Source organism: Gymnoscopelus microlampas, assembly GCF_963454915.1.
Source record: "Gymnoscopelus microlampas genome assembly, chromosome: 4".
Lineage (NCBI taxonomy): Eukaryota > Metazoa > Chordata > Actinopteri > Myctophiformes > Myctophidae > Gymnoscopelus > Gymnoscopelus microlampas.
Window position 1 is genome coordinate 60479846 of NC_139941.1, and position 27944 is coordinate 60507789.

At 41.8% G+C, this 27944-nt stretch overlaps 1 protein-coding gene across 1 annotated transcript; it reads right to left on the reverse strand.

Moving 5' to 3' along the window:
• Positions 1-2127: 2127 nt before the first annotated feature.
• On the reverse strand, positions 2128-13134 carry LOC311044185 (uncharacterized protein; the record flags this gene model as incomplete). The annotated part of the gene is made up of 8 exons (XM_084055604.1): positions 2128-2277; positions 2533-2585; positions 2848-2952; positions 4177-4212; positions 4712-4816; positions 6874-6909; positions 7241-7447; positions 12645-13134. 8 exons carry the CDS (start codon positions 13132-13134, stop codon positions 2179-2181), a joined length of 1131 nt encoding a protein of 376 aa, XP_083911730.1. The 3' UTR covers positions 2128-2178.
• Between the last annotated feature and the right edge of the window lie 14810 nt (positions 13135-27944).

Below are 27944 nucleotides of genomic sequence, written 5' to 3' on the forward strand. Positions count from 1 at the left end.
TTTCTGAGAATCTGCAAGAACATCATGTTAATAGATGTGAGGAGGTGAGGGAGAGGCGAGGTGTTGTAACGATGGTTTCGTTTGCTCGTGCATGCATGCGCGCGCGTGCGTGCGTGCGTGCGTGTCAGAAGAAAATGCTGCATGCGATTACAACATAATAATAATAGCTCAGATTTCTATAGCACTTTTCTAAGTACCCAAAGTCGCTTTACATAGAAGAAAAGGAACCAACTTCACCAAGAAAAAACAAAAAGAATAAAAAGAGAAGTGCTAGTCAAAAAGAAACCAGAAAAAAAAACATCCAGTTGTTTTAACATGCATGGGAATGTGAGACAGGCGTCTCACAGTCAACAGGATACACAGGGTGACAGGCAGCTTAGAGTAAAACCCGCATATGGGTAACCCGGAGTCCCTCAGGGCTCAATACTAGTGTATTTTCTGTTTTCTGTTATTGTGGGGGAAGCTTTCGCTGAAAATAGCCGATCAACAAGCTCACAATGCGACGCAGTCACGCAACGCACAGTTGTAAGATATACCTCGTGGATGTTAGTTGTGGTGTACAGTTTTGTTTACCGTATACATACTTAAAAATAAAAATAAAATATGACCTCAAAGGGTCCCCCTTTAAGGTCATAATGACCCCTAACTCTCCCCTAACCCTCATCCTTCGCCCATGCAGTCGTGTGGAGAGCACCCACACAGTGCAGAAATATCCGACCCGCACGACCCACACCTTCCTCCCGCAGAGTGTGGTAGACTCACACACAGCGACACTGCACACAGCACCCTACACCATAACGTGTGAGAGACGTCGGTGCGGCACGCTGTGCCCGTGCCACAGATTTGTGGTGCTACAGATAGAAAACACATACATTTTTCCCATAGAGATTTCGGAAAACAACTTTAAGCCTGGAACGAAGATATCCAGGCTCCTGGTGAATCATGACCATAAAACATTTGATTCTGTGTCAAAAAATATTTGAAAACTGCAAAAAGGGTATTTATTGAATAGAGTATATAATATAATTACATATTCAAATGTATTTTGACACAGCATGAAATGTTTTATCGTCATGATTCACCAGGAGCCTGGATGGCTTGGTTCCAGGCTTACAATTATTTATATAAATATTTTCGGGGGCGATGAATGGGGTTTCTATTTGTGGCACCACCAAAATGGCCACCACTGCTATGACCTATAGGGTCCGAGCTGGCAGGGCATCATGTCAATAGGGAGAGAGGGTGTTTTGATTCTGAAAGTATGACAGGAAGAGGCCCCATATTGAATAGAACATTTGAGTTGATCCTCTGATACTTTATTTTCTAGTTTTAAAAAATATGATATTCTAGGTGGAGTAGCTGATTTCCACTCTAACAAGATTCTCCTCCGGGCTAACAAGGAAGCAAAGGTAAGAGCATTCTTACATTTTTTCAAAGACACTCCACACAACCCAGACTCTTCTCCCTTCTGACTCCCAAAGTGGATTTCAGGGGGTCTATCGGGGGTCCTTTAGGAGGGTATAAATTGACCCTTGCAAGTATGTAACTCTGGCAGTATACAAATGGAATACTGGGGTACCAGGGGGTCCCCAGCAAAATAAGTTAATATAGCATCACAACCATTTTAACCACTTAATAACCATATTTTATACTTTGGCTATTCAAAAATAGCAGATAAACAAGCTCATAGTGCATCACTTCTTGCTGCGCTATGAGCTTCCAGATCCCATGGCACGAGATATTTTCCAATGGGGGTCCAAGCCAAATAGGCCTACATATCATTTTGGGGGTCCTCATTGACGTGAACAAGTTTGAGAAACACTGCTTTAGAATACCAAATGCAAACTGCGTAGTGACGATTTCAAACATACATTTTGCCTCTCGGTTGGGTACAGGGATATCCGTTTTTGACGTGTTTCAATAATAGAATTTCCAAACCAAAAACTGCTGTTGGGTGAGGTTCCCATTTATTCAGTATAACAGGGAATACGGCAAGGTTTTGTCAATGCAAAATAAGAACGGTAAAAACCGTGTGATCTCCTCAGTGTACCCAAACCATGCCATCATTAACTGGCTTGTTGCACCTGTGCCTATCAACCTGCCGATTGCTACGGCAACCCACCCACAACTGTCTTAAAGGCACAAAGGCAGAATGGCTCCATCACAAATCTTCAGTAGTCAACAGGATACACAGGGTGACAGGGTGACCATCACAGTAATGTACAACAAAGCTTTTTCTTCAGCACTGAAATCAACATTGTTCTTCGCTCTGGTAGCCTGGAGAAACACAATAGAACCTTAACTTTAACTTTGACTGGATCTGACCTTGTTGTTGTATTCTTAATTATACATTTGTTATCGCTGCTACAATGTTGAGGAACCAAAACCAAATAATTGTACTCTTGGGTAGGCCTACTCACACATGAGATGTAACAAATACAAATCTTGAATGGTGAATCTGTCTCTCTGACATAAAAACAGTCTAACTCAATTACATCCCAGTCTTGAATTGAATAAATAAGTATACATTACCCTCCAGAAAGAATAGAAGGCACCGATGCACCCCAGCAGGAGCAGCAGAACCACTGCAATGATATTCAATTGTTTCACAATACACATGGCTGAATGTGGTTAAGCGTTACATTAAGAATATGTATAAACCAGGCTTAAAACCCATTCAGTATTCCTGGCAATCATCATAATGGAGAATTGCAAGGCATTATGAGAGATGTAAAACCACTGAACAGCCTATGTTACTTTACTCATTTTGGGGTTCAAAGGTCATAATTACCCCCATACCAAAAACATTTCAGTTCAGCCATACAGTACATATAAATTACATCTTACCCAGTACCCAGTATTCCCTGTCTGTCTCGGCTTCCCCGTACGGTCTCTGTTGGATGTCAAGTTTGCCTGTTGACTTTTCATCCTCACTTTCCTCCTTGATTAGCTCTCCAGATAAATATAAGGAAAATGTAAAATAAATAAAGTGCCTTACAGAAAAAGCAATCAGAAGAATCAGAAGAATCAGGTTTATTGTCACATCACAGGTTTACAGAAGTAAAGCAATAATAATAAAACAACAAAGCAAAAAGAGCAAAAACAACATTTAAATCCTCATGGACATCGCCTCATTGCGGTTGTCGTAGTAGAGGGGGGAAAAATATCCGCACGGCGAAGATAAATATCTTCCTACATAATGTCGGTGCAATGCCATTAATTAATTACGTAATTAGTGTATACAAAATAAAATAAAATAAAATAAAGATAGAACATGTTATTTCCAGTAGACCCTGTGTTTTTTAATTCCTTCCTATGGACTAATTAATACAATATGTTTTAATTGGGGTGCTCCTTCCATTCCGACATCTCACCACTCCGACTAGTGGCTTCCGCGTGCGGTTAAGGTTAGGGTTAGGGTTAGGTATAGGGTTAGTCAACGTCGGAAAGGCGACATGTCGGAAAGGAGAAATGCACCCGTTTTAATTCAACTGAACAGAGCTGCCTTGGAACTTCTTTAAGTTCACCCCCTTATTTTTTCCACTGATGTCTACAAAGGAAAGGAACTTAAAAGTCTTGTTTTGAAACTAAACCCTCCCAATAGAGCACCTGTTCTCAGTTTGACATAATTATGGACCCACGCAGCACTTCTTCATCTGTTATCGGAACATTTCTATTGTTATTGCAGAATGTGCCACGGTTTGGAACCCTTGTATCGTTCTGTAGTTTGGGCATCTGTATCTCCGTTATAGGTTCTCACCTTCAGTTATTTGATAGAGATGCAAATTTGAATTAGGCTGGGTCTGTTAATGTAGTACTGAGGGTTTTATTTCATGGTATTGTCTTTTAATATACAACAAGGTCAAAAGAGGAGTGAACGAGGGTAAATGTGTCATGCCTACAACTTTATAAGCTGAAATGTTTAATCTGGACAGGAGCGAAATAGTGTATAATGTGCCTGACTGGTTATGTTCAAGCACGGTATACCCATACACAACAGGGTCTAATCAGAACTGGGTCAAATAGTAGGATTATTGGGTTTGTATGTTTTTTTTAAATGTGTTTTTATGGAGAGATCCCATGTGTGAATCAAATTAACTAGAGGTTATTGTTTTGGCGTTTGTCTCAGAAGAAGAACCTGATGACAGTAGTAAAGGACATAAAGAATGTACTTACTCTGCATCATTACAGGTAGCGGTGGTTCTGGAGTAGCTGAAATGCAATAAATGAGAACGTTAACGTTTATTTGTCATCTATCATTTTGCATGGTACTCGTGGTAAATTAATGGGGATGAATATTAAAGATGAAATCAAGTACTAAATATGTTCCTAAAAGACCACGGCTCCTTCCTGTTTGGACACAACAGGAACTATTATTTGCCTGAATGAATAAGGATGTTCTTTCTCCTTCACACACATCTACATAAAGATGACTTCAGGACATTGACTGTAATGATATTCAATGGTTTCACAATCTACAAGGCTGAATGTGGTTAAGCTTTACAATAAGAATGTATAAACCAGACTTAAAACCCATTCAGAAATCTACAGTATTCCTGGCAATCATCATAATGGAGAATTGCAAGGCATTATGAGAGATGTAAAACCACTGAACAGCCTATGTTACTTTACTCATTTTGGGGTTCAAAGGTCATAATTACCCCATACCAAAAACATTTCAGTTCGGCCATACATGAGAATTACATCTTACCCAGTACCCAGTATTCCCTGTTTGTCTCGGCTTCCCCGTACTGTCTCTGTTGGATGTCAAGTTTGCCTGTTGACTTTTCATCCTCACTTTCCTCCTTGATTAGCTCTCCAGATAAATATAAGGAAAAGGTAAAATAAATAAAGTGCCTTACAGAAAAAGCAATCAGAATAATCAGAAGAATCAGGTTCATTGTCACATCACAGGTTTACAGAAGTAAAGCAATAATAATATGACAACAAAGCAAAAAGAAGAGCAAAAACAACATTCAAATCCTCACGGACATCGCCTCATTGCACGCATGCGGTTATCGTAGTAGAGGGGGGAAAAAATATCCGCACGGCGCACAGGGTAATCCCTTGCACAGCTGTGGCCGTTTGAATTTGAATTTGAATTTTTGCCGTAAAGCTAGAGGAACGGAGACATTGGCATTTTTCCTCAGGAAATAAAAAGCAATACTTTGCGAGTTCATGGACACAGCATCATCATCCCTGAACTGCAGATTTAGTGCTTCTGTGTTCAAACACATGCAAGATGTCGAGGATTTTATGGTCGGAAAGGGCGATTGCAAACGCATGTTGCAGTTCTATGGAAATTATTTAGATGAAGTCAGGCTGACACTGCATCGTGACATTTGCCTTGACATGGCAAAGACACAAGGACGTTGCCTGTCTTCTTTTCATGATGTAGTTGAGTTCTTGAAAGGTGAAAAGGGAGAGAGCTCCAGAGCCGTTTGCCCAGAGCTCACAAGACGGGTGAGACATGTGCTGACCATTCCTCTAACGTCATGCACGATCCACAATGGGGCAAGCAAGACTCAACCACCTTGCTCTGTTACACTGCCACAAGCATGTGGCAAAGGAGAAACTGGACCTGGACGTCATAGCCAATATATAATAATAATATCAGCCACTCATCTGCCAGGGGTAGCACCTTCCTCTTAAAAAATAAAAGCGAAAAACAAATATTTCTTTTACTGCATGCACTTGTATGCTTTGTTCGCTATATAATAGGCTGTAATTTACTGTATCAATAGCGTTGTCATGGTTGTAATAAAATAATTTCTTTCTTTCCATTTTCTTTCTTAATTTTTAGTAATCCATGATGCACAAATAGCAGCACCGACCTCAAGGAGAGAAACAGAGAGAGAAACAGAGAGAGAAAGGGAGCGAAATAGTCCCTCCACAATTAAAATAAGCAAAACTATATAATTTGTTAAATTTTAATTAAAAAAATCTATAAGCGTTCTGCTAGTGCTTGTAGCACGTTGTATTTTGTGAGATCATCAATAAATGTCTTCTTGCATAATGTCGGTGCAATGCCATTAAATAATTATGTAATTAGTATGTAAAAAATAAAATTAAATAAAGATAGAACATGTTATTTCCAGTAGACCCTGCGTTTTTTTATTCCTTGCTATGGACTAATTAATACAATATGTTTTAATTCAACTGAACAGGGCTGCCTTGGACCTTCTTTAAGTTAGGTCTGTCGGATTAACGCATGCCTCCCATTTTTTCCACTGATGTCTACAAAGGAAAGGAACTTAAAAGTCTTGTCTTGAAACTAAACCCTCTCAATAGAGCAGCTGTTCTCAGTTTGACATAATAACGGACCCACGCAGCGATTCTTCATCTGTTATCAGAACATTTCTATTGTTATTGCAGAATGTGCCACAGTTTGGAACCCTTGTATCGTTCTGTAGTTTGGGCATCTATATCTCCGTTATTGGTTCTCACCTTCAGTTATTTGATAGAGATGCAAATTTGAATTAGGCTAGGTCTGTTAATGTAGTACTGTGGGTCTTATTTCATGATATTGTCTTTTAATATACAACAAGGTCAAAAGAGGAGTGAACGAGGGTAAATCTGTCATGCCTACAACTTTATAAGCTGAAATGTTTAATTTGGACAGGAGCGAAATAGTGTATAATGTGCCTGACTGGTTATGTTCAAGCATGGTATACCCATACACAACAGGGTCTAATCAGAACTGGGTCAAATAGTAGGATTATTGGGTTTGTGTGTTTTTTTAAATATTTTTTAAATTTGTTTTTATGGAAAGATCCCATGTGTGAATCAAATTAACTAGAGGTCATTGTTTTGGAGTTTGTCTCAGAAGAAGAACCTGATGACAGGAGTAAAGGACATAAAGTATGTACTTACTCTGCGTCGTTGCAGGTAGCGGTGGTTCTGGAGTAGCTGAAATGCAATAAATGAGAATGATAACGTTTATTTGTCATCTATCATTTTGCATGGTACTCATGTTAAATTAATGGGGCTGAATTAATCGTTACATTAAAAATATTTAAAAAGTTTAAACCAGGCTTAAATCCCATTCAACAATAGATAGTATTTCTGGCGATCATCATAATGGAGAATTCATTGCAAGGCATTATGGGATATGTAAAACCAAACAGCCTACAGTATGTTACTGTATGTTACTTCACTCATTCTGGGGTTCAAATGTCAAATGTCATTACCCCAATAACAAAACATTTAAGTTCAGCCACACATAAGAATTACATCTTACGGCTACAAATGAGACTGGGCTTTGACCACTGTCGACCGTTTTTAGTCATCATGCACTTGACGAGGTGGGAGGTGCCTGCCTCACTCACGTAACCACCAATACAGCTGTACCGGTAGTTGCCGCCAATCTGACAACAATTCACTGCATCTGGACGTTCAGCAGATTCCACATCTGGTAACTGTGAGCAGAGACACGGGCAGCTGTCGTCTGCAAACAAAGATTGGAGATTCCCAGGATACAATGGATTATTGCAACGAGTGGTCGGGTCAAATAAAACCAGGTCTTACTTTCATGCAAATACTAATTAAGCTTAATTGGCTTGACACCGCTAATCACAATAAAATTACGATTACTTTTCTTTGGCCTACACAAATATGCAAATATGTAGGCCCAATACAGTATACGAAATAAATATATAATTGCCATTTTTATTGTAAAAATAATGACCTCTCAGTAGACCAAGATGTCAAATGCAGCCTGTACACAGATTATCTTGTCTTGTTGTCCCTAAACTAAATTGCAGCAATGCCTGCCTCTAAAAAATATGTTTGCTTTGTATTCTCTAGTCTAAAGAACAGTGTTTGTGTCTGTTTCTGGATGCATTGCTGACCTACTGTTGAACTACTATTTCAGAAAAACTGGATCAAATCAATAAACAGCCATACCGACAGGTCCATTTCTACTCTCTGTTGAGTGGCTTTTGTTGAGGTCATTGTTCTAGAGTTAGTTTCAGAAGAACCTGAAGAAATGCAGTTGTAAAGGACATAAAGGATGTACTTACTCTGCATTGCTACAGGTGTCAGTAGCGTTGCTGAAATGCAATAAATGAGAATGTTAAAGTATATCCATCATCTATCATTTTGCACTGTATCATGGGAAATGACTGGGACTGAATATGACATTTGAAATCAAGTACTAAAATCTATAAAATACCACTGCTCCTTCCTGTTTGGACACAACAGGAACTGGAAGAAAAATTATGCACTTTCTCCTTCACACAATTGATTTACAGATATAAATAAAACCAAATCAAAATATAAAATCTAATCAAATCTATATCATCATCTTCTTAGTTGCATGAAAAATAAAATTAAGTTTTAATTGTTTCACCCCCACTAATCAATTATGTATGAGATTGCAATGAATTGACTTTGTCATACAACAACATACAAATACTATGTAAAAGAAAAAAAGAAAAATAGAAAGGATGTCTACTGTTATTACAAGTTGTGCCACACTTTGGAACCCTTTTATCCTTCTGTATGTTGGGCATCTGTATCTCCCCTATTGGTTCTTCCCTTCACAGATTTCAATTAGGATAGGTCTGTTAATGTAGTATCCAGGGTTTTACGGTATTGTTTTACGTTTTTTTTAATATATATATACAGTATATACAGACAGCAAGGTCAAAAGTGGAGTGATCGAAGGTAAATCTGTCATGTCAACTCATTTTTTTTTTTTTCAACTTTATAATCTGACATGTTTCATCTGGACAGGCACAATACTGTATATGTGTACATGGTACACCCATACACAACAGGGTGATACTGCCTGACTAGTATGTTCAAGTACCCCACTACACCACAGGTTCTAATCAGAACTGGTCAAATAGTAGGATTAGAATAGATTAAACATGTACCTAAAAAGGATTAAAATAAAATATACAGGTGATTCAACACCGGAAGCAATATTGATTCATTCTTATTCAATGATGGTGCTTAGTGAGCTGACAGAGACAATGGTAATTAACACACTTGGGGTGACAGGGCTTTCTCAGTTGCAGCCTGAGAAAACCTCCCTCAAAACCCACCTTTTCAGACTCGCATTCCCTGCCTAATTCTCCTCCCTTTGCCTTTTAATGTTTTTGTTTTTCCTTTTAAAGTCTTAATAAAGTTGTTTTATTCATTTGTTTGTTTTGTAAAGCGACTTTGAGTACCAACAAAAGCACTATATAAATTGGATGTATTATTATAATTAGCAAATCTTAACTCTTTTAATTGCTCCATTGGCTTACAATGACTCAAAATGCAGGAAACCCAGTTCTATTCTGCGCACGCACGCACGCACACACACACACACACACACACACACACACACACACACACACACACACACACACACACACACACACACACACACACACACACACACACACACACACACACACACACACACACACACACACACACACACACACACACACTTAAAACAGAGTCATACCTGACATCCAGAGCAAGGTGAGCAGCATCATTATTAGATCTATGTTTCTAAATGTCAGGACTGTTGAGTGGATATGATACTGAGATCCAGTCACTTTCTGTTTTGCATCACTCCTTATTGCTTCAAGTGGGAGTGGTTTCTGTGTAACTACACCTTCCTCCCTGACAGGAAGCTGTCATCAACATACATCCCCAAGTGTCTTTCTATCTATCCATCTCTCCATCCACAATCCATCCATACACAGTAAACACACACACACACACACACACACACACACACACACACACACACACACACACACACACACACACACACACACACACACACACACACACACACACACACACACACACACACACACACACACACACACACACACACACACACACACACACACACATTTCAACATGTCAAATAATGTCAGCTTTTCAATCACTCGCAGAGATTAGAGGCAAAAAAGTTTAAACAATCATGTTAACTTTGGGATGTTTTGTAATCATTCCTTATCACAGATATCGTTTTCACTTTTCGTGTGTGCAGTTGTGCATCACTCACTCAACCATTTCACAGCACAGCCTCTGCCTGTTTGTCACGCACGAGCACGAACAAATAAGTCATCAAGTGATGGACATAAAATTCCACAAATGACAAATCAATGTGATTTATGTCATTTTAGATGTATGGTAACACTTCCTATACACGTACTGTAATTAACTCTTAATTAATGCTTAATTAACGATTAACTCATAGATGAATTCATCATGCATTTATCATGAACTCATCATTAATTCCTGTTAATGCTGAAGTCACTGTGACTTAACCAAAGTTGATGTATCATTAGTAAAGGACCACACGTGGTAGGTTTGTAGATCTGCCCTTTTCAATTAAATGACACATTTTCTGCATTTCTTCTATTCGTGATGTTGAATTGTTGATTGTAAAAGGGTTCTTTTACTCTAGGTATGACTTAAAAAAGTGTGTTGACATGTGTGAGAGGAAAAGCTGTGAAAAGAAGGTGTGATGTAGGCCTCTTCTTGGCATTAAGACAGAGTGGAAAGTTCCTTGTGGTTTGAACCTTTGAACTGCTATTTTCTTGTCAACCTGCTCCGTCACTACCCCCCTGGATTCCTAGAGAAATAGACAGATGGAAGAAGAGCGAGAATCGAGGAGGAAGGAGGAGGTTGGGAGGTAATGAATAGCAGAAATAGACGATCTACAAGCGCAGTACTCACAACCCATGTTTGGACTGTCTGGAAGCAGATTACACAAGTTGGCTGAGAGCAGGTGCATTTATACTGTGGTGATTGCAACAAGGATTGGCTGTGGTGAATGGAGGCAGGTGTAGTGGATACTGGTGATCGTGAATGGGGAGTGGCTAATGAGTGAAGGCAAGCCTGGTAGATAGGGAAGCGATTGGGAAGGGTGGCCGTGATCATAGATATATATAAAGGCTAGATGACTCACCCGCGCTGCTGGCCAATGGAGTACGACGTCGCCACATGGCGGCCATCTTGGGACGGTCATTCATAACATTATGTCTATGGTGCATATACTTTGAAATAACCATAGCGTGCTCAATTTTCATCCGATTTTCAAACGGTTTGGTGTTTTGTAAACACCAATGATGTAGTTATGATATTATTGTATTAAAAAAAAAAACATGATTATAATTATAAGTATGCAGTATCATAACTACATCTTTGGTGTTTACAAAACACCAAACCGTTTGAAAATCGGATGAAAATTGAGCACGCTATGGTTATTTCAAAGTATATGCACCATAGACATAATGTTATGAGTGATCGTCGCAAGATGGCCGCGGTTGAGCTACGCTTGCGCCGCCCCCTTGAGCCATCTAGCCTTTATATATATCTATGGCCGTGATAAGCAGAGGGCGGTCTCTACTCCTGAATATACGTTGAACACAACTCCATGAAGGGGTCAATAACATAGCTCCCCAAGTTCTCATGTAAAATCTATATCTATCTATATATGTATCCATCTATGGTATCTATCCATCCATCCATCCATCCACCCACCCACCCCCACACCCACACCCACACACACACACACACACACACACACACCATATTGGATTAACACATTTTGTCTATTGTCTACAATTCCAGAGAACATGGAGCTGCAGGAAGACTGTGGTCACGTGTAGTTCCGCTATGGAACGTAGGCGTGGTTGATATTTCTGAGAAACTACAAGAACATCATGTTAATAGATGTGAGGATGTGAGGGAGAGGCGAGGTGTTGTAACGATGGTTTCGTTTGTGTGTGTGTGTGTGTGTGTGTGTGTGTGTGTGTGTGTGTGTGTGTGTGTGTGTGTGTGTGTGTGTGTGTGTGCGTGCGTGTGTGTGTCAGAAAAGATCCCTTTTCCGAAGAAAATGCTCCATAGGATTGCAACATAATACTCATAATAGCTCAGATTTCTATAGCACTTTTCTAAGTACCCAAAGTCGCTTTACATGGAAGAAAAGGAACAAACTTCATTAAGAAAAACAACTAAAAGAATAAAAAGAGAAGTGCTAGTCAAAAAGAAACCAGAAAAATGAAAACGTCCAGTTGTTTTAACATGCATGGGAATGTGAGACAGGCTGGTGTCTCACAGTCAACAGGATACACAGGGTGACAGGCAGCCTAAACCCCTGGGTAACTCGGAGTCCGTCAGGGCTCAATAGGCCTACTAGTGTCTTTTCTGTTTTCTGTTATTGTGGGGGAAGCTTTCGCTGAAAATAGCCGATCGACAAGGTCACAATGCGACGCAGTCACGCAACACACAGTTGTAAGATATACCTGATTCTGAAAGTATGACAGGGAGAGGCCCCATATTGAATAGAACATTTGAGTTGATCCTCTGACAGAGTACTTTATCTTTTCTAGTTTAAAAAATATGATATTCTAGGTGGAGTAGCTGACTTCCACTCTGACAAGATTCTCCTCCGGGCTAACAAGGAAGCAAAGGCAATAGCATTCTTAAATGTTTTCAAAGACCCTCCCCACATCCCAGACTCTACTCCCTTCTGGCTCCCAAACTGTGGAACAAACTCCCCATTGCAGTTATAACAAGACTGCAATCTGTCAATTGCTAACTTGCGCCTTGAGAAAAAAAACTGAAAAGCGCTCTCCCTTGAATGGACACAGGGGGTAGAAGGCCAAGGGGGTCAAACAGGCTACTCACGGTGGAGAGTACACCCCTGTGGGTGAAAGGTTTAATATCATCTAGAGCCTTCAAGGTGTCTGTGGTAATGTTCCAGCAAATCCCTAGACTGCGTTGCATGGGGATCTCATCAATAGAGAGGTTAAGGTCCTTTATGCTTTTGGTGTGATCACTGGAAGGGAAAGCGGCCATGACCTCTGTTCTGTTAGAGGCCACTTTGTGCAGTCTGAGGTTAGACCGTGCCAGCGTGTCCTGCATCTCTGGTTTCTTCTTCAGAGTGTGGCAAGGTGAGGTTAGGCGCTTGTAGGGATACTCCCTGTTGTTAGGCTGCTGCCTTCTTGGTGAGCAGAAGGGTAAAGGTGCAACCCAACTATTTGTGTTGTCACAAAAGACCTCTTTGTCCATTATCTGCATGAAACGCTGGTCATCAATGGAAGGGCCAAGTTTATGATCATTCTCGGTACACAGGAACACTAAGTGACCTTTGGTGCGGTCAGCCGAAGTCATAGCTGCGCTGACCAGGTCAGATTGTACCAAGGTAAGTGGTCTGTAAACAGAGTCTTTGACATTCTCCTTCTAGTCAGGTTCACTATGTAAAACAATATACTTTCGTTCAAAATTTGTGGAGATTAGCAAAACTATACATTTTTTTTATCTTCAGAACATGGGGAATCCAAAAATCTATGTTTGCATTTGCACAGACACCTGCATGTCCGCCATATTGGACGTTCAAAATGGCCACCATAAAATATATAATTTGTGCTACCTTGGCTTCTAGACGACATAGACAGTTAATTAAATATGCTAATCCTATGTTTTCTGGGTCAAGGAATCCAATAGAGACTTAAAGGATAGTGCACAGGGACTTGCAGCAGCGCCCCCTAGGGGATGGCCATGGAAATGCAGGTTGACTATGTTAGAAACACTTTTGGAATCTTCAGAGCATGGGGAATCCAAAAATCCTTGTTTGCATTTGCACATATACCTGCATGGCCGCCATATTGCTCAATATGGACGACATAAAATATATAGTCTAATTTGTGCTACGTTGGATTCTAGACAACCAACCTTAATTAAATATGTTTTCCAGGGTCCAATACATACACCTCAATGTAGTTCTCAGGATTATAGAAAAGCAAGAAAACAAATGTAAATGTAAAACATAGTGTTTATAGTTGTTTAGTATCAACACATCATTGACTTTACAGGTTTACAGGTGTAAAGAAATGGGTGGAAAAACCCTTTGTTTCTGTTGTTTTCAAAGAGAAGAAAAGAAAAGAAGAGGGGGGGGGTCAGGGAGAGCAAGGAGATCTAACAGTAATAGAACACATGTCAAGGATATACAAGTGGCATAAACCAACAGATACAGTATGTACATGAGGTTAGACATAAGGCGAAAGGGCCTACTCTGTGTGGAGTTTGCATGTTCTCCCGTGTCTCCTAGGGTAGTTAATACCCTCACAAAAACATGTAGTAATCCTGGTCACTATACTGCCTCCCCCTGGTCAGCCGGGGCGCCTGATGGAGGGGAAGGGAATTGGTTGGAATAACGTGTTCCTTCCACGCGCTACGTCCAACCAGGGAAACTCCCCCCTGTCAGGTGACAAGAAGGTCAGTTGGCTCTCATGCATTGAAGGAGGCATGAGCTCGGCCTTGGCCTCCCTAGGCTGGTGGGGGGAGTGTAGTGCCCAGGATCACTTAGCTAATTGGCACCGGGTGAAAAAAGGGTTACAGAATCGAGCGATAAAAAATTGAGAAAAAAAAGCCACAAGGTGCAAGGTGGTGACACTTTGGTAGGTCTACATTAGCAGCAGGTATGATATTAGACATTAAGGTGCAAAAACAGTATGAACGATTGAACTATATACATACAATATCTACTAGATCTATCATTCAGGAATATTCTTTTACAGCTCGTCATCACTGTCTGGGGTGTCATTTTCAACATTACAGAAAGTCCGTGTCGTTTTCGCAGTCACTCACTTCCACGCAAACAAAGTTCTGTGCAAGCCAAGTTGTGTCCCCTTCGTGAACTTCTCTGGGTTGTCCAATGGGTTTTGCACTGACATCTGACCACTAACAGAAACTAACAGAGGAAGGCGACCTAACACAGGAGGTGAATGATGCATTGGCCAACTTTGTATGATGTACTGCCCAAGGGGCATCCATATAACAAGCATTCCTGACCTAAGGCGGTATCTGTTTTGCAAACATCTGGCATAAAGCAGCAAGTTGCCTCCTACCGTTGGTGCCCTTGAGGAGAACATTGAACGTGTGCATGATCAAAGTAGGGTGTGGTGCCAAGCCACTGTGACGTGGCAGAGTCTTTTTGACCCACTCAAACATGGAGCCATGGTGAGATACTACCTACTACCACAAAGGTTCCTCCTGCATCACAGGCCATTGTAGAGTTGGTCAGATGTCAGTGCACAACCCATTGTACAACCCAGAGATGTTCATGCAGGAGACACAACTTGGCTTGCACAGAACTTTGTTTGGAAGTGACTGCGAAAACAACGCAGACTGTAATGCTGAAAATGACCCTCCTAACAGTGATGAAGATCCGTAAAAGAATGATAGATGATATTGTATATAGTTCAATCTTATAACTTGTCAATACTGTTTTTGCAAGTTAATGTGTAATCTCATGTACATACCTGCTGCTAATGTAGACCTACCAAAGTGTCACCACCTTGCACCTTATGTCTAATCTCATGTACATACTGTATCTGTTGGTTTATGCCATTTGTATATCCTTGACATGTTTTCTATTACTGATAGATTGTTCTCCTTGCTCTCCCTGCCCTCTTCTTTTCTTTTCTTCTCTTTGAAAACAACAGAAACAATGGAGTTTTTCACCCATTTCTTTACATCTGTAAACCTGTGGTGTAATAAAGTCAATGATGTGTTGATATTACACAAATATAAAGACTATATTTTCCATTTACATGTGTTTTCTTGCTTTTATATAATAACTACATTGAGGTCTTTATTGGACTCCTTGACCTGGAAACATTAACTAAGGTTGGTTGTCTAGAATCCAAGATAGCACAAATTAGGCTATATATTTTATGTCGTCCATATTGAACAATATGGTGGGCCATGCAGGTATCTGTGCAAATGCAAACAAGGATTTTTGGATTCCTCATGCTCTGAAGATTACAAAAGTGTATATTTTTGCTAATCTAAACTTTTTAACGAAAATATATTTTTTAACATAGTAAACCTGAATTTCACTGGCCATCCCCTAGGTGGCGCTACTGCAAGTCCCTGTGCACAATCCTTTAGGTCTCTATTGGATTCCTTGACCCAGAAAACATTGGATTAGCATATTTAATTAACTTTCTATGTTGTTTAGAAGCCAAGATATCACAAATTATGTATTTTATGGTGGCCATTTTGAACGTCCAATATGGCGGACATGCAGGTGTCTGTGCAAATGCAAACATAGATTTTTGGATTCCCCATGTTCTGAAGATAAAAATAAAGTATTGTTTTGCTAATCTCCACAAATTTTGAACAAGAACACATAGTGAACCTGACTATTCACTTGTACGAGACTGTCGCAAGGAGTAAGGTAGTTTGGTTGGCAATTTTCAAGAATGTCTTATTAAGGACCAGATTAATGGACGAGATTAATGTGAATTAATATGTTTTACACTATATACAGTATAGCATCGGTCTTTGTATTCATGACATAATAGTGATGTCATCAATAGTCCCTATGCCTATTTGTTCATGCCAGTGCCTGAGCTCAATTTGATTGGCTGGACTTCACTTGACATACAGTATGTGCATAGTGCCTATAAAATACTAGGACGCCGCCGGATGAGACTATATATATATATAATAATTATACATATGTATATATCTACCTTACAATTTGAATCCTGCGCCATGTCGGTTGTCAGTATGTACGTTGTATGTACGTTGCGACGGTCGTCCCGAATATGGACACAACGCCAGTGTGACGTAATCTCACGATAGCATGACATCACGCATGACATCACATCCTACCTATAAATTCTAGGATGCCGTCAGATCGCACCAGTTCGACGGCTTCCATAGTGATAAATAGTAATAATCTATAACCATAGAAAGATTTAGGAGAGCACAAAACTCTCTCTCACACTGTGAGGTGCCTGTAAGGTGGCACTGCAAAGTGAACGACGCGTCACGCTAGACGTTCGGGCCGCGTAGCGGCCCGAACTTCTAGTATATATACATATGTGTATATGTACATATGTGTATATGTACATATATACACATATGTATATACATATGTACATATGTATATACATATGTACATATGTTGTGTACTCCTTTCGACATGACGGCCCTGAATACAGTACTTGAACTTCTAGTATATATACATATGTGTATATGTACATATGTGTATATGTACATATATACACATATGTATATACATATACATATGTATATACATATGTACATATGTATATACATATGTACATATGTTGTGTACTCCTTTCGACATGACGGCCCTGAATACAGTACTTGCGCTGCTTCACTGGCGCAAGTAACTACAGACTCAACTCCCAATCTTCAGACACACTGGCCCTCATTTATCAACGGAGCGTATAAACCGGCGTATATTTTTCCATATATTCGGCCGTACACCAACGTCGAAGTCACATTTATCAACGCATCCTACACAGCTGATCCGAGTGTACATTTGGTCCCAGCGTTGATAAATGTCACGGCTGAAACCGAGTGTCATTTAAATAACACGCCCTTAAATATTCTCAAAACGCCCCGACTTTACGACATGAAGATTGAAGAACCAGAATACGACCAAAGACATCATCATGAAAAGCCAATAAGAAAGAGTTCCCCCGCTCGCCTCGCCACACACGCACACGCCCCCCTCTATCTCTCTCTCACACACACACACACACACACACACACACACACACACACACACACACACACACACACACACACACACACACACACACACACACACACACACACACACACACACACACACACACACACGTTTTTCATGTAATCCGTACCGTAGTGGTACAATCTTTGTCACGTAGGCTTGTAGCCTACATGAATGACATATTATGATACCAATCACATCACCATGAATGGAATACGTTTGTATATTAATTTATTTAACCCGTACCGAGCAGTGCACGTTCGAGTTACACTAAAATAAAGCAGTCATGTAGGCTATTCCCATTTCCCAGTGAGACTCGGACCGTCGGGCGGGCGGTGTCCCGTCCCGCTCCGCATTAATGAGAGATACCGCTGCACCGGTCTAAACTCGCAGAAGCGCTCATATTTTGAAAATAGCAGATCTACAAGCTCACAACCTGGCTGGTGAGCTTGTAGATCTGCTATTTTCAATGCAGCCAGATCTACAATCTTATCTGAATGACTGTTAAAGCAGTTTCTTTAAATTACTTTATAAAATGTTATATTTTCACAGGGATTATTTATTAGTGTGTAGATATACATTTATGAGTGGATTATGTGTCCAGATGCCTGTCAGACAGTCAGACAATGTTGCTCCACAGGTCTAGGATGGAATAAAAGGGTGCAGCCAACGTCAACAACTGGTCTCTACCAGACGTGAGATCTCAGCTTACGGTAGGATGAAGCCCACGCCAGGATATATTGATAATTGCCGAAAGGTGCGGTGATCTCGCCGTACGCCCATTATTTGGGCTGCACCGCGTTGATAAATGAGGGCCACAATGAAGACTCACCTCTTCAGACTCCACCTTAGCCCGTAGCACAATGGTTCTCAAAATGGATTTCAGGGACTTTCGGGGGTCCTTTAGGAGGGTCTAAATTGACCCTTGCAAGTATCTAACTCTGACAGTATATGGAACCAAATGGACCCGTCAGGGTCCATTTGGTTCTTTTTGTATAATGTCAGAGTTAAGGGGAGACCTTAAAATGTAAAAGTTAGAGAACCATTGCCGTAGCACTTTCCCTAGCCTCGACGATCTTGCAGGCTTATGCAAAGGCTTCAGATCTGAAAAATTCAACATAACACAGCAAGAACAAATTGTAAAGTCACTTGCTCCTAAGCTCAATGGAGAACAAATGGCACTCTACGAAGCTGTCTATCAGGCAGTACATGCACCAAAAGAAGAAACCATCACACGGCAGTTCATTCTAAACTCCCCAGCAGGTTATGGCAAAACCTTTACCTTTAAGGCAATTGCAGCTAAGATTCGCGCAGAGAATGGCATTGTACTGTGTGTGGGCAGCACAGGCTTAGCGGCACAGAACCTGGAGGGTGGTAGGACAGCTCATTCAAGATTTAAGATCCCAATCCCCATTTTTGAAGACTCTGTCTGTGCCATCAACTCCGAGTCCTCCCTGGCTAGGCTCATCAAAGAGAGCAACTTGATAATCTGGGACGAGATATTCAGTGTTAACCGATTTAATGTTGAGTGTGTGGAAAGAACACTGAGGGACCTCATGCACTCGCAACAACCTTGGGGTGGCAAAACTGTCCTTCTGGGTGGAGACCCTAGGCAGACACTCCCTGTTATTAAAAGAGCAAGCAGAGCCCAGATAGTTACAGCATGCATCCAGATGTCACCACTGTATCCTCTCATGAAGCACCACAAGCTTAACATCAACATGAGGACAGAAACAGCTGAAAGGGACTTCTCCAACTATCTTCTTGCTTTAGGGGACGGAAAACTCCCTCACGAGGACACAGAAGTTCAAATCCGAATTTCACCACAACACTTGGTTAAGGATCTGAATACTCTGATTTCTTCCACCTTTCCTGACCTGCAAAATGGATGTATCAACAAAGACAACCTTCTCAAAGGCACTGTATACACTCCTCTGAACAATGACATCCGAGAAATCAACAACATATGCTTGGCTGACTTACCTACAGAAGAGAGAGTCTACCTTTCAGCCGACTCAATTCAGGAGGACGACCACAAGGATTACGTGACTGTGGAATTACTCAATTCACTGACACCCTCTGGAATCCCTGATCATAACCTCAAATTGAAAGTAGGCGCACCAGTCATGCTGCTTAGAAACCTACAATCAGGTCCTGACCGCACTCTCAAGAATGGCACCAGAATGGTGGTAATGCAAATGATGGACAGAGTCATTGAGTGTGAGATTGCAGTAGGCACAAACAGGGGTGAAACAATCTTCCTACCAAGAATACCTCACTATGACAGAGATGAGCTTCCCTTCACCTTCATTAGACGACAGTTCCCTATCCGCTTAGAATTCTCTGTTACAATCAATAAGGGTCAGGGCCAAGAGAATGAACGAGTTGGCATCTACTTGCCTAAACCTGTGTTCGCTCATGGCCAACTCTACACAGCCTTCTCTAGAGGAAAGAGAGCCAGCGCTGTAAAAGTTTTCATTGTGGATAATGACAAGGGCATTACTGACAACATTGTTTATAGCGAACTCCTTTAGGATAATGGGCATAAATGGACACAGACAGACACAGAGATCTCCATATACGGGCATAAAAGGGACACACCCAGACACATACAGAGATGTCCATATATCACAGACACAGATAGCTCCATATATGGGCATAAATGCACACACAGATGGGCATAAATGGACACAGGCAAACAGATGGCCAAAACGGGTCCTATGACAACAGGTATAATGAGGTTTGATTTAAAGGGTGGAGCATTCATTCCCTATTTACATCGTTCCTGTGTAGGCCGGTCCCCGACTAGACCCTCGGCAACCCGAAGGGCTAGACGCTCGGCCGCCCGAAGGGCGGCCGAGCTTCTAGTCAGCTATAATTCTGCGCACGCACTGCACAGGGCTCAATTAAGTAAACTTTACTGTCTACAGGTGCGGGCCAACAGATGCACAGGGATTTCTACAGTTTACAGACAGAGGAGACTATAGGGGGCATTATTACATTAAAGGCTGCATTCCAATTCAGGAGAGTAAGACAGGGGCAATTCTCTTGAATGCTGCCTCAGAGCCTTCGAGTACAGCATGGAGAAGGGGCATTTGTTTTTTTTTCCACCATTATAAATGCTGCATCCATGGTTTGGCGAGGGCACTTTTTACCGACAGACATAAAAGGGCATGTCTATGTGTGCACGTGCATGGGTGCGGGAGATTAGCTGCTCGCAGACAGATGGACGGACGGACGGGGTGCAAAACATACTCTCTCGCCATGCCTTTTGGCCTGGCGGAGACAATAATTGTACTCTTGGGTAGGCCTATATGAGATGTAACAAATACAAATCTTGAATGGTGAATCTGTCTCTCTGACATAAAAACAGTAACTCATTTACATCGCAGTACTTTATTACAAGATATTTTGTATCTTGTAATAAAGATGTATACATTACCCTCCAGAAATAATAGAAGAAACCGATGCACCACAGCAGCTCAAACACCAGCAGCTGGCCCTCAGAAACCCCTTTTATGGATCGGAAGAGAACAACAGATCTGTAACAAAAAAGAGGTGATTGGCTGAGACAGCAGATATGTAAACATAGGAGAGATTTCATGGTATTGTTTATCCTCCCGAAAGGCGTGCGTCACACCTTCATCAGAACTAAAGTGTCAGGAGTGATTTGTTACAGAAGGGTACCAGCAAGAGTTAGAGGGAAGATGTATACACGAATCCACGGCGCGCTGCCCTGCGCGCCGCCATTGCTGCGGTCTTACGTCCGCGTAGCGTTCAGACCGCAGCAATGGCTGCGCGCATTAATGGCTGCGCGCAGGGCAGCGCGCCGTGGATTCGTGTATAGGACGGTGTCACAGTCTGACCCTGTCCTCAGCCCTGCCCCCCTTCTTTCCACCCTTGGCTCGCTCCCTTCCCCCCTTTGGCCTTGATTGGAGAGACTGAACACACCTGTGTGCCCAGCTGCGCGTGTTTGCTCTAATGACATTGACTTTATTACTGGGGGACCGGCTTTGGCCTGGCGCGCGATTATTACCTATTGACAAGTTGCCGTGAGGCTGAGTGTTTGTACCGTGGTTGACTCTCTGTGTTTAACGCTGTCCGGTGCTTTCATTTATAGCCCTATGTGAGAGGCGTACATTGTTTCTCTGTTTAAGTGCCTTGATTCTAAATTAGTCTTTATTTATCAACTCTGGTTTCCGTCTCCTCTGCATTGTGGCCTTACTGCTCTACCCGGGTCGGGTTCCTGACAGACGGTAGTGAGACCAGCCATGCTGTACGGCTTGGAAACGGTGGCACTGACAAAAAGACATGAGGCGGAGTTGGAGGAGGCAGAATTGAGGATTCTATGACAGTCACAAGATCAGAATTGACTACATCAGAGGATCAGGTTTGGGGATAAAATCAGATGAGGTTGAGATGGTTTAGACATGTGCGGAGGAGAGATGAGGGGTACATTGGGAGAAGAATACTGAAGATGGAACTGCCAGGCAAGAGGAGAAGAGGAAGGCCAAAGAGACTGTTTTCGGATGTGATGAAAGAGGACATGCAGGTGGCGGGAGTGAGCGAGGAAGATGCAGAAAACAGAAGCAGATGGAAACGGATGATCTGCTGTGGTGAACAGCAGATCTGAAAATGTAGCTCTTTATTCGACGTTTCAGTCGTTAGACCTTCATCAGGACAGACAATTGTCTGTCCTGATGAAGGTCTAACGACCGAAACATCGAATAAAGAGCAATTATTTTTGCAAGTTTCTGACAGTGTGCGGGTCCTCCTCTTTGATTTAACCCTCAGAGATCTCCTCCTAAATTATGAGAGATGTAAAACCACTGAACAGCCTATGCTACTCCACTAATTTTGAGGTCCAAAGGTCATTAATGAATTACCCCCATACCAAAAACATTTAAGTTCAGCCATCTTACAGTACGTACATTTGTCGTCCCTGTAATCTCCATCATCTGTGTCAGTTTTCCCGTCCACCTCGGTGGCCGGCTGTGTGGGTTCCACTCGCACCTCGGGGCGTCGGTCGTAGGCCGCCGGCCTACGCTCCTCCTCCGTGGTCCAGTTGTAGTCGTTGTTGGAGCCGTGGGTTTTGGGTAAGCGCAAGAAGCCATTCTCTGATGCAGAAATAATTAAATAATGTTTGATTGAAGCGATGGCCACCATATTTGAAGGCAAAGAAAAAGAGGAAAGGACAGCTAAATAAAGAAAATCCCACGCTCAGATCCCACAGCAGCCAGACGTACTGAAATACTGGCTGGTGATTTCTCCAAACAGCTTTGTGATGGAAGACGTTCTGAGCTTGTAGATCTGCTCACAATATTTATCTGCGGAACCAACGAGTCAAACTAAATGTAATGCCTCAACTCCTACAATTCCAAGTGCTTGTCAGGGTGGGGGGTCTTCAGTTCAAATATGATTATTTTGGGGGTCCCCAGTTCAAATATGATTATTTTGGGGGTCCCCAGTTCAAATATGATTATTTTTGGTGGGGGATCCCCAGTTCAAATATGATTATTTTGGGGGGTCCCCAGTTCAAATATGATCGTTTTGGGTGGGTCCCCAGTGTTGGGTGGCAGTTCAAATATGATTATTTTGGGTGGGGGGTCCCAAGTTCAAATATGATTATTTTGGGTGGGGGGTCCCAAGTTCAAATATGATTATTTTGGGAGGTTGACAACCACTGCCCTAGCAGACAGTAGATGAGTCCACTGACCCCACTGATAAGTGATAATGCTCAGTTGTTGGTGTTTGAGGTATTATGATGAGGCAAAAATATTATATTTAACGAGTAAAAGGACATAAAGGATGTAATCACTCAATAAATGAGAATGTTATATCCATCATCTATCATTTTGCACGGTGCTCATGGGAAATGAACATAAGGATGTACTTTCTCCTTCACACATATCTACATAAAGATGTCTTCAGGACATTGGCTGTAATGATATATGTCTGGTTAGTACCTTCTCTCGTCTACAGAACAGGGCTTAAGTCTGTTTCTGGATACATTGCTGACCTACTGTTGAACTACTATTTCTGCATCAAATCTATAAACAGTCATAAATAATCACAGGTCCATTTCTACTCTCTGTTGAATGGCTTTTGTCAGAAGAACCTGATGGCATGCAGTGTTAAAGGACATAAAGGATGTACTTACTCTGCATTGTTGTGACAGGTGGCAGTAGTATTGCTGAAATGCAATAAATGAGAATGTTAAAGTATATCCATCATCTATCATTTTGCACTGTATCATGGGAAATGAATGGGACTGAATATGACATTTTAAATCAAGCATTAATTCTGTAAAAGACCACTGCTCCTTCTTGTTTGGAATTTGGACACAACAGGATGCACTTTCTCCTTCACGCATACTTGATTTACACCCACAAAGATTGTTATAAACGGTAGTAGGCACGTGTGAAGTGGGTTTAAATCAAATCAAATCAAAATATAAAATCTATATCATCTTAGTTGCATGAAAAATAAAATTAAGTTTTAATTGTTTCACTACCACTAATCGATTATGTATGAGATTGCAATGACTTTACTTTGTCATACAAAAACGTACAAATACTATGAAAAAAAGAAAAATAGAAAAAGTAGAAAGTAGAAAAAGTGCTCCTCGGAGCACAAGTCTCCGCCAGGTCAGGTAGGTTATTATGGCCTCCTGGTGGCGCTATAATAGGCCAATGTGTAAAGGGTCCCATTTCTTCATAGGCTTTTCACAGCAATCGGACTCTGCATTCATGATTTTGTTCTAAAAAAGAGGTTTGCTATATTAGACCTGCTGGTGGCACTATAACAGGCCAATGTGAAAAGGGGGGCATTTCTTCCTTGACCTAGTGGGAGTGCACGTACAACACAGAAATCGCACACTGCGTTCATGATTTGAGGAATTTTGTTCAAAACGGACCTATCCTGCAAACTTTGTAAGCCAATGTTAGGCAAGTAGGAATATGAAATATGGGACACATCCATCTTGATTACATGACTATAGAGATACTGTGTGCCGTTTTGCGTGTTTTTTGGACAGAATCTGAAGGGGTAAGAGGAAAACATTTGTTTTACAAAAGTCAGCCTTCTGGTGGCGCTCTAAAAGGCAGATGTGAAAAATGCAGGTTTTTCCTTGGCCTCTAGGGAGTGTACGTGCAAAGTTGCACGCAGATCAGTGGGCCAAGTGGGAATCTACGTGGAATATTTCACGGAAATCTAGCCAATTAGGATGGAATATGGAAAATCGGACAGATCCGTGTTGATTACATGACTATAGAGATACTGGCCCTCATTTATCAACGCAGCGTATAAACCGCCGTATATTTTCCATATATTCGGCCGTACACCAACGTCAAAGTCACATTTATCAACGCATCCTACACAGCTGATCCGAGCTTACACTTGGTCCCAGCGTTGATAAATGTCACGGCTGAAACGAGCGTCATTTAAATAACACACGCCCTTTAAAAAATCTCAAAACGCCCCGATTTTACGACATGAAGACGAACCAGAATACGACCAAAGACATGAAAAGCCAATAAGAAATAGTTTAACCCCGATCGCCTCACCTCGCCACACACGCCCCTCTCTCTCTCTCTCTCTCTCTCTCTCTCACACACACACACACACACACACACACACACCCGCCCAGCTGTGTTTCTCATGTAACCCGTACCGTAGCGGTACAATCACGTAGGCTTGAAGCCTACATGAATGACATATTATGATACCAATCAATCACATCGCCATGAATGGAATATGTTTGTATATTAATGTATTTAACCCATACCGAGCAGTGCGTGTTCGAGTTACACTAAAATAAAGCCGTCATGTAGGCTATTCCCATTTCCCAGTGAGACTCGGACCGTCGGACGGGCGAGTCCCGTCCCGCTCCGCATTAATGAGAGATAGCCTGGAGAGAACATTAATGAATGAAGGCTGGTACGTGTTGGACCATGCAGGGTTAAATGTCTGATCTCCCGGTGGCCATGAAAATATAACAGCAGCGCTCTAAACTCCCGAGTGCTCTTGCCGAAGCGCTGTATATTTTGAAAATAGCAGATCTACAAGCTCACAACGCGTCGCTGGCTTGTGAGCTTGTAGATATGCTATTTTCAATACAGCCAGATCTACAGTCTTATCTGAATGACTGTTAAAGCAGTTTTTTTAAATTACTTTATAAAATGTTATATTTTCACAGGGATTATTTATTAGTGTAGATATACATTTATGAGTGGAGTATGTGTTCAGATGCCTGTCAGACAGTCAAACAATGCTGCTTGACTGCAGTGAATAAACGGGTGCAGCCAACGTCAACAACTGGTCTCGACCAGACGTGAGATCTCAGCGTACCGTAGGATAAAGCCCACGTCAGGATATATTGATAAATGCCGAAAAGTGCGGTGATTACGCCGTACGCCCATTATTTGGTCTACACCGCGTTGATAAATGAGGGCCAGTATGTACCGATTTGTGTGTTGTTTGGACCAAATCTGTAGGAGCAATATCCAAAAATGTGTTTGCAAAAGTCGGCCTTGATGGTGGCGCTATGACAGGCTGATCTGAAAAATGTGGGGCAGAGGTTCTGCTGTGGCATCCAGGGAGTGTGTCTGCAGTGCACAGTTTCACAGCGACCGGGCCAACGGTGGCGGAGATTAGCTGCTCGCAGACAGAAGGACGGACGGACGGACACACGGACGGACACACAGAATGACGGACGGACAGACAGGGGGCAAAACACTCTCTAGCCATGCCTTTCGGCCTGGCAGAGACAAATATCTCTATTGTCATTCCAACATGTTTCATCTGGACAGGAGTGATATACTGCCTGACTGGTACGTTCAAGTACACCAATACACCACGGGTTCTTATCAGAACTGGTCAAATAGTAGGATTAGAATAGATTAAACATGTAAGTCTCACCTAAAAACAATCAAAATAAAATATGCAGGTGATTCAACATCGGAAGCAATATTGATTATTTCTTATTCAATGATGGCGCTTAGTGAGTTGACAGAGATGATGGCAATTAGCAGTGGTGTAAACTAAGTACATTTACTCAAGTGCTATACTTAAGTACAATTTTGAGGTATTTTCACTTTACTGGAGTATTTCCAATTTTCTGTAGTTTTACTACTATCCACTACATCTCAGAGACAAATATTATACTTTTACTCCACTACAATTATTTTAAAACTTTAATTACTAGTTACTTTGTAGATTTTACAAAACATACATTAACCATATACATATAGCCCTATATACATTTCGGCCGTTTGAAAATAGCCGATCTACAAGCTCACAATGCTTCGCATCGCGACGTATTTGTGAGCTTGAAGATCTGCTATTTGCAAAATAACTTTATATATTTGAAGAGCCTCCGCTCTCCCCCATTCCTGGCAGAGTAGTTTCGGACAAGCGTATTGAGTGGCCCTGTCTTTCCCTATTTAGGACTGACCGTGGGTAGCTACTGGGACGTAAGTCGGGGCTTGATCAACCCTGGCTGGGTCACCTGGGTGAGGGTGTATGTTGCGAGACCCGAAACATCCTATGACCCCAGGCTACAACACTGATGATACGTCCCAGGTGCATCCATGTGATGTTTTTTCGTTATAGTTATTCTATTTATAGTGGCTCATAGGAATTTATAGACTACGTGACAACCAGGAATAGATTGGTGACCACCGGAGAGACGGGTGACAGCCGGAATGTAGACGGCATCCGGGAGCAGTATGGGTTGGCGCCCCAGTCTGTATCTTCCGTGAGGAAGAAGCCCAACAAATCCACGGAGAGGCCTTTAGGAGGGCCATTCAAGCAAGACGCAAAGGGAGCCTGCAGTACCACCACGGGCCAAGACACCATCACACCAGAATGAAATGTTTGGAGCGGGGGAGTCTGGTGCAGCGCTCAGGTCCTGGACCTGGTGAGACGGAGGAGGAGCCCGGCCAGGAGGCCACCCACAGAGCCTAGCCCCTCCACGTACCAGAGCCTCCGCTCTCCCCCATTCCTGGCAGAGTAGTTTCGGACAAGCGTATTGAGTGGCCCTGTCTTTCCCTATTTAGGACTGACCGTGGGTAGCTACTGGGACGTAAGTCGGGGCTTGATCAACCCTGGCTGGGTCACCTGGGTGAGGGTGTATGTTGCGAGACCCGAAACATCCTATGACCCCAGGCTACAACACTGATGATACGTCCCAGGTGCATCCATGTGATGTTTTTTCGTTATGAAAACTTGTGAAATGGGACATTCTGCATAATGAGTACGTTCTACTTTTGGTACATTAAGTAGTAAGTACGTTTTGATACCAATACTTTTGTACTTTTACTCAAGTCAATTTTGAATTCCGGACTTTTACTTGTAACAGAGTATTTTTACATTGAGGTAAAAACATACTTTTTCCACCACTGGTAAT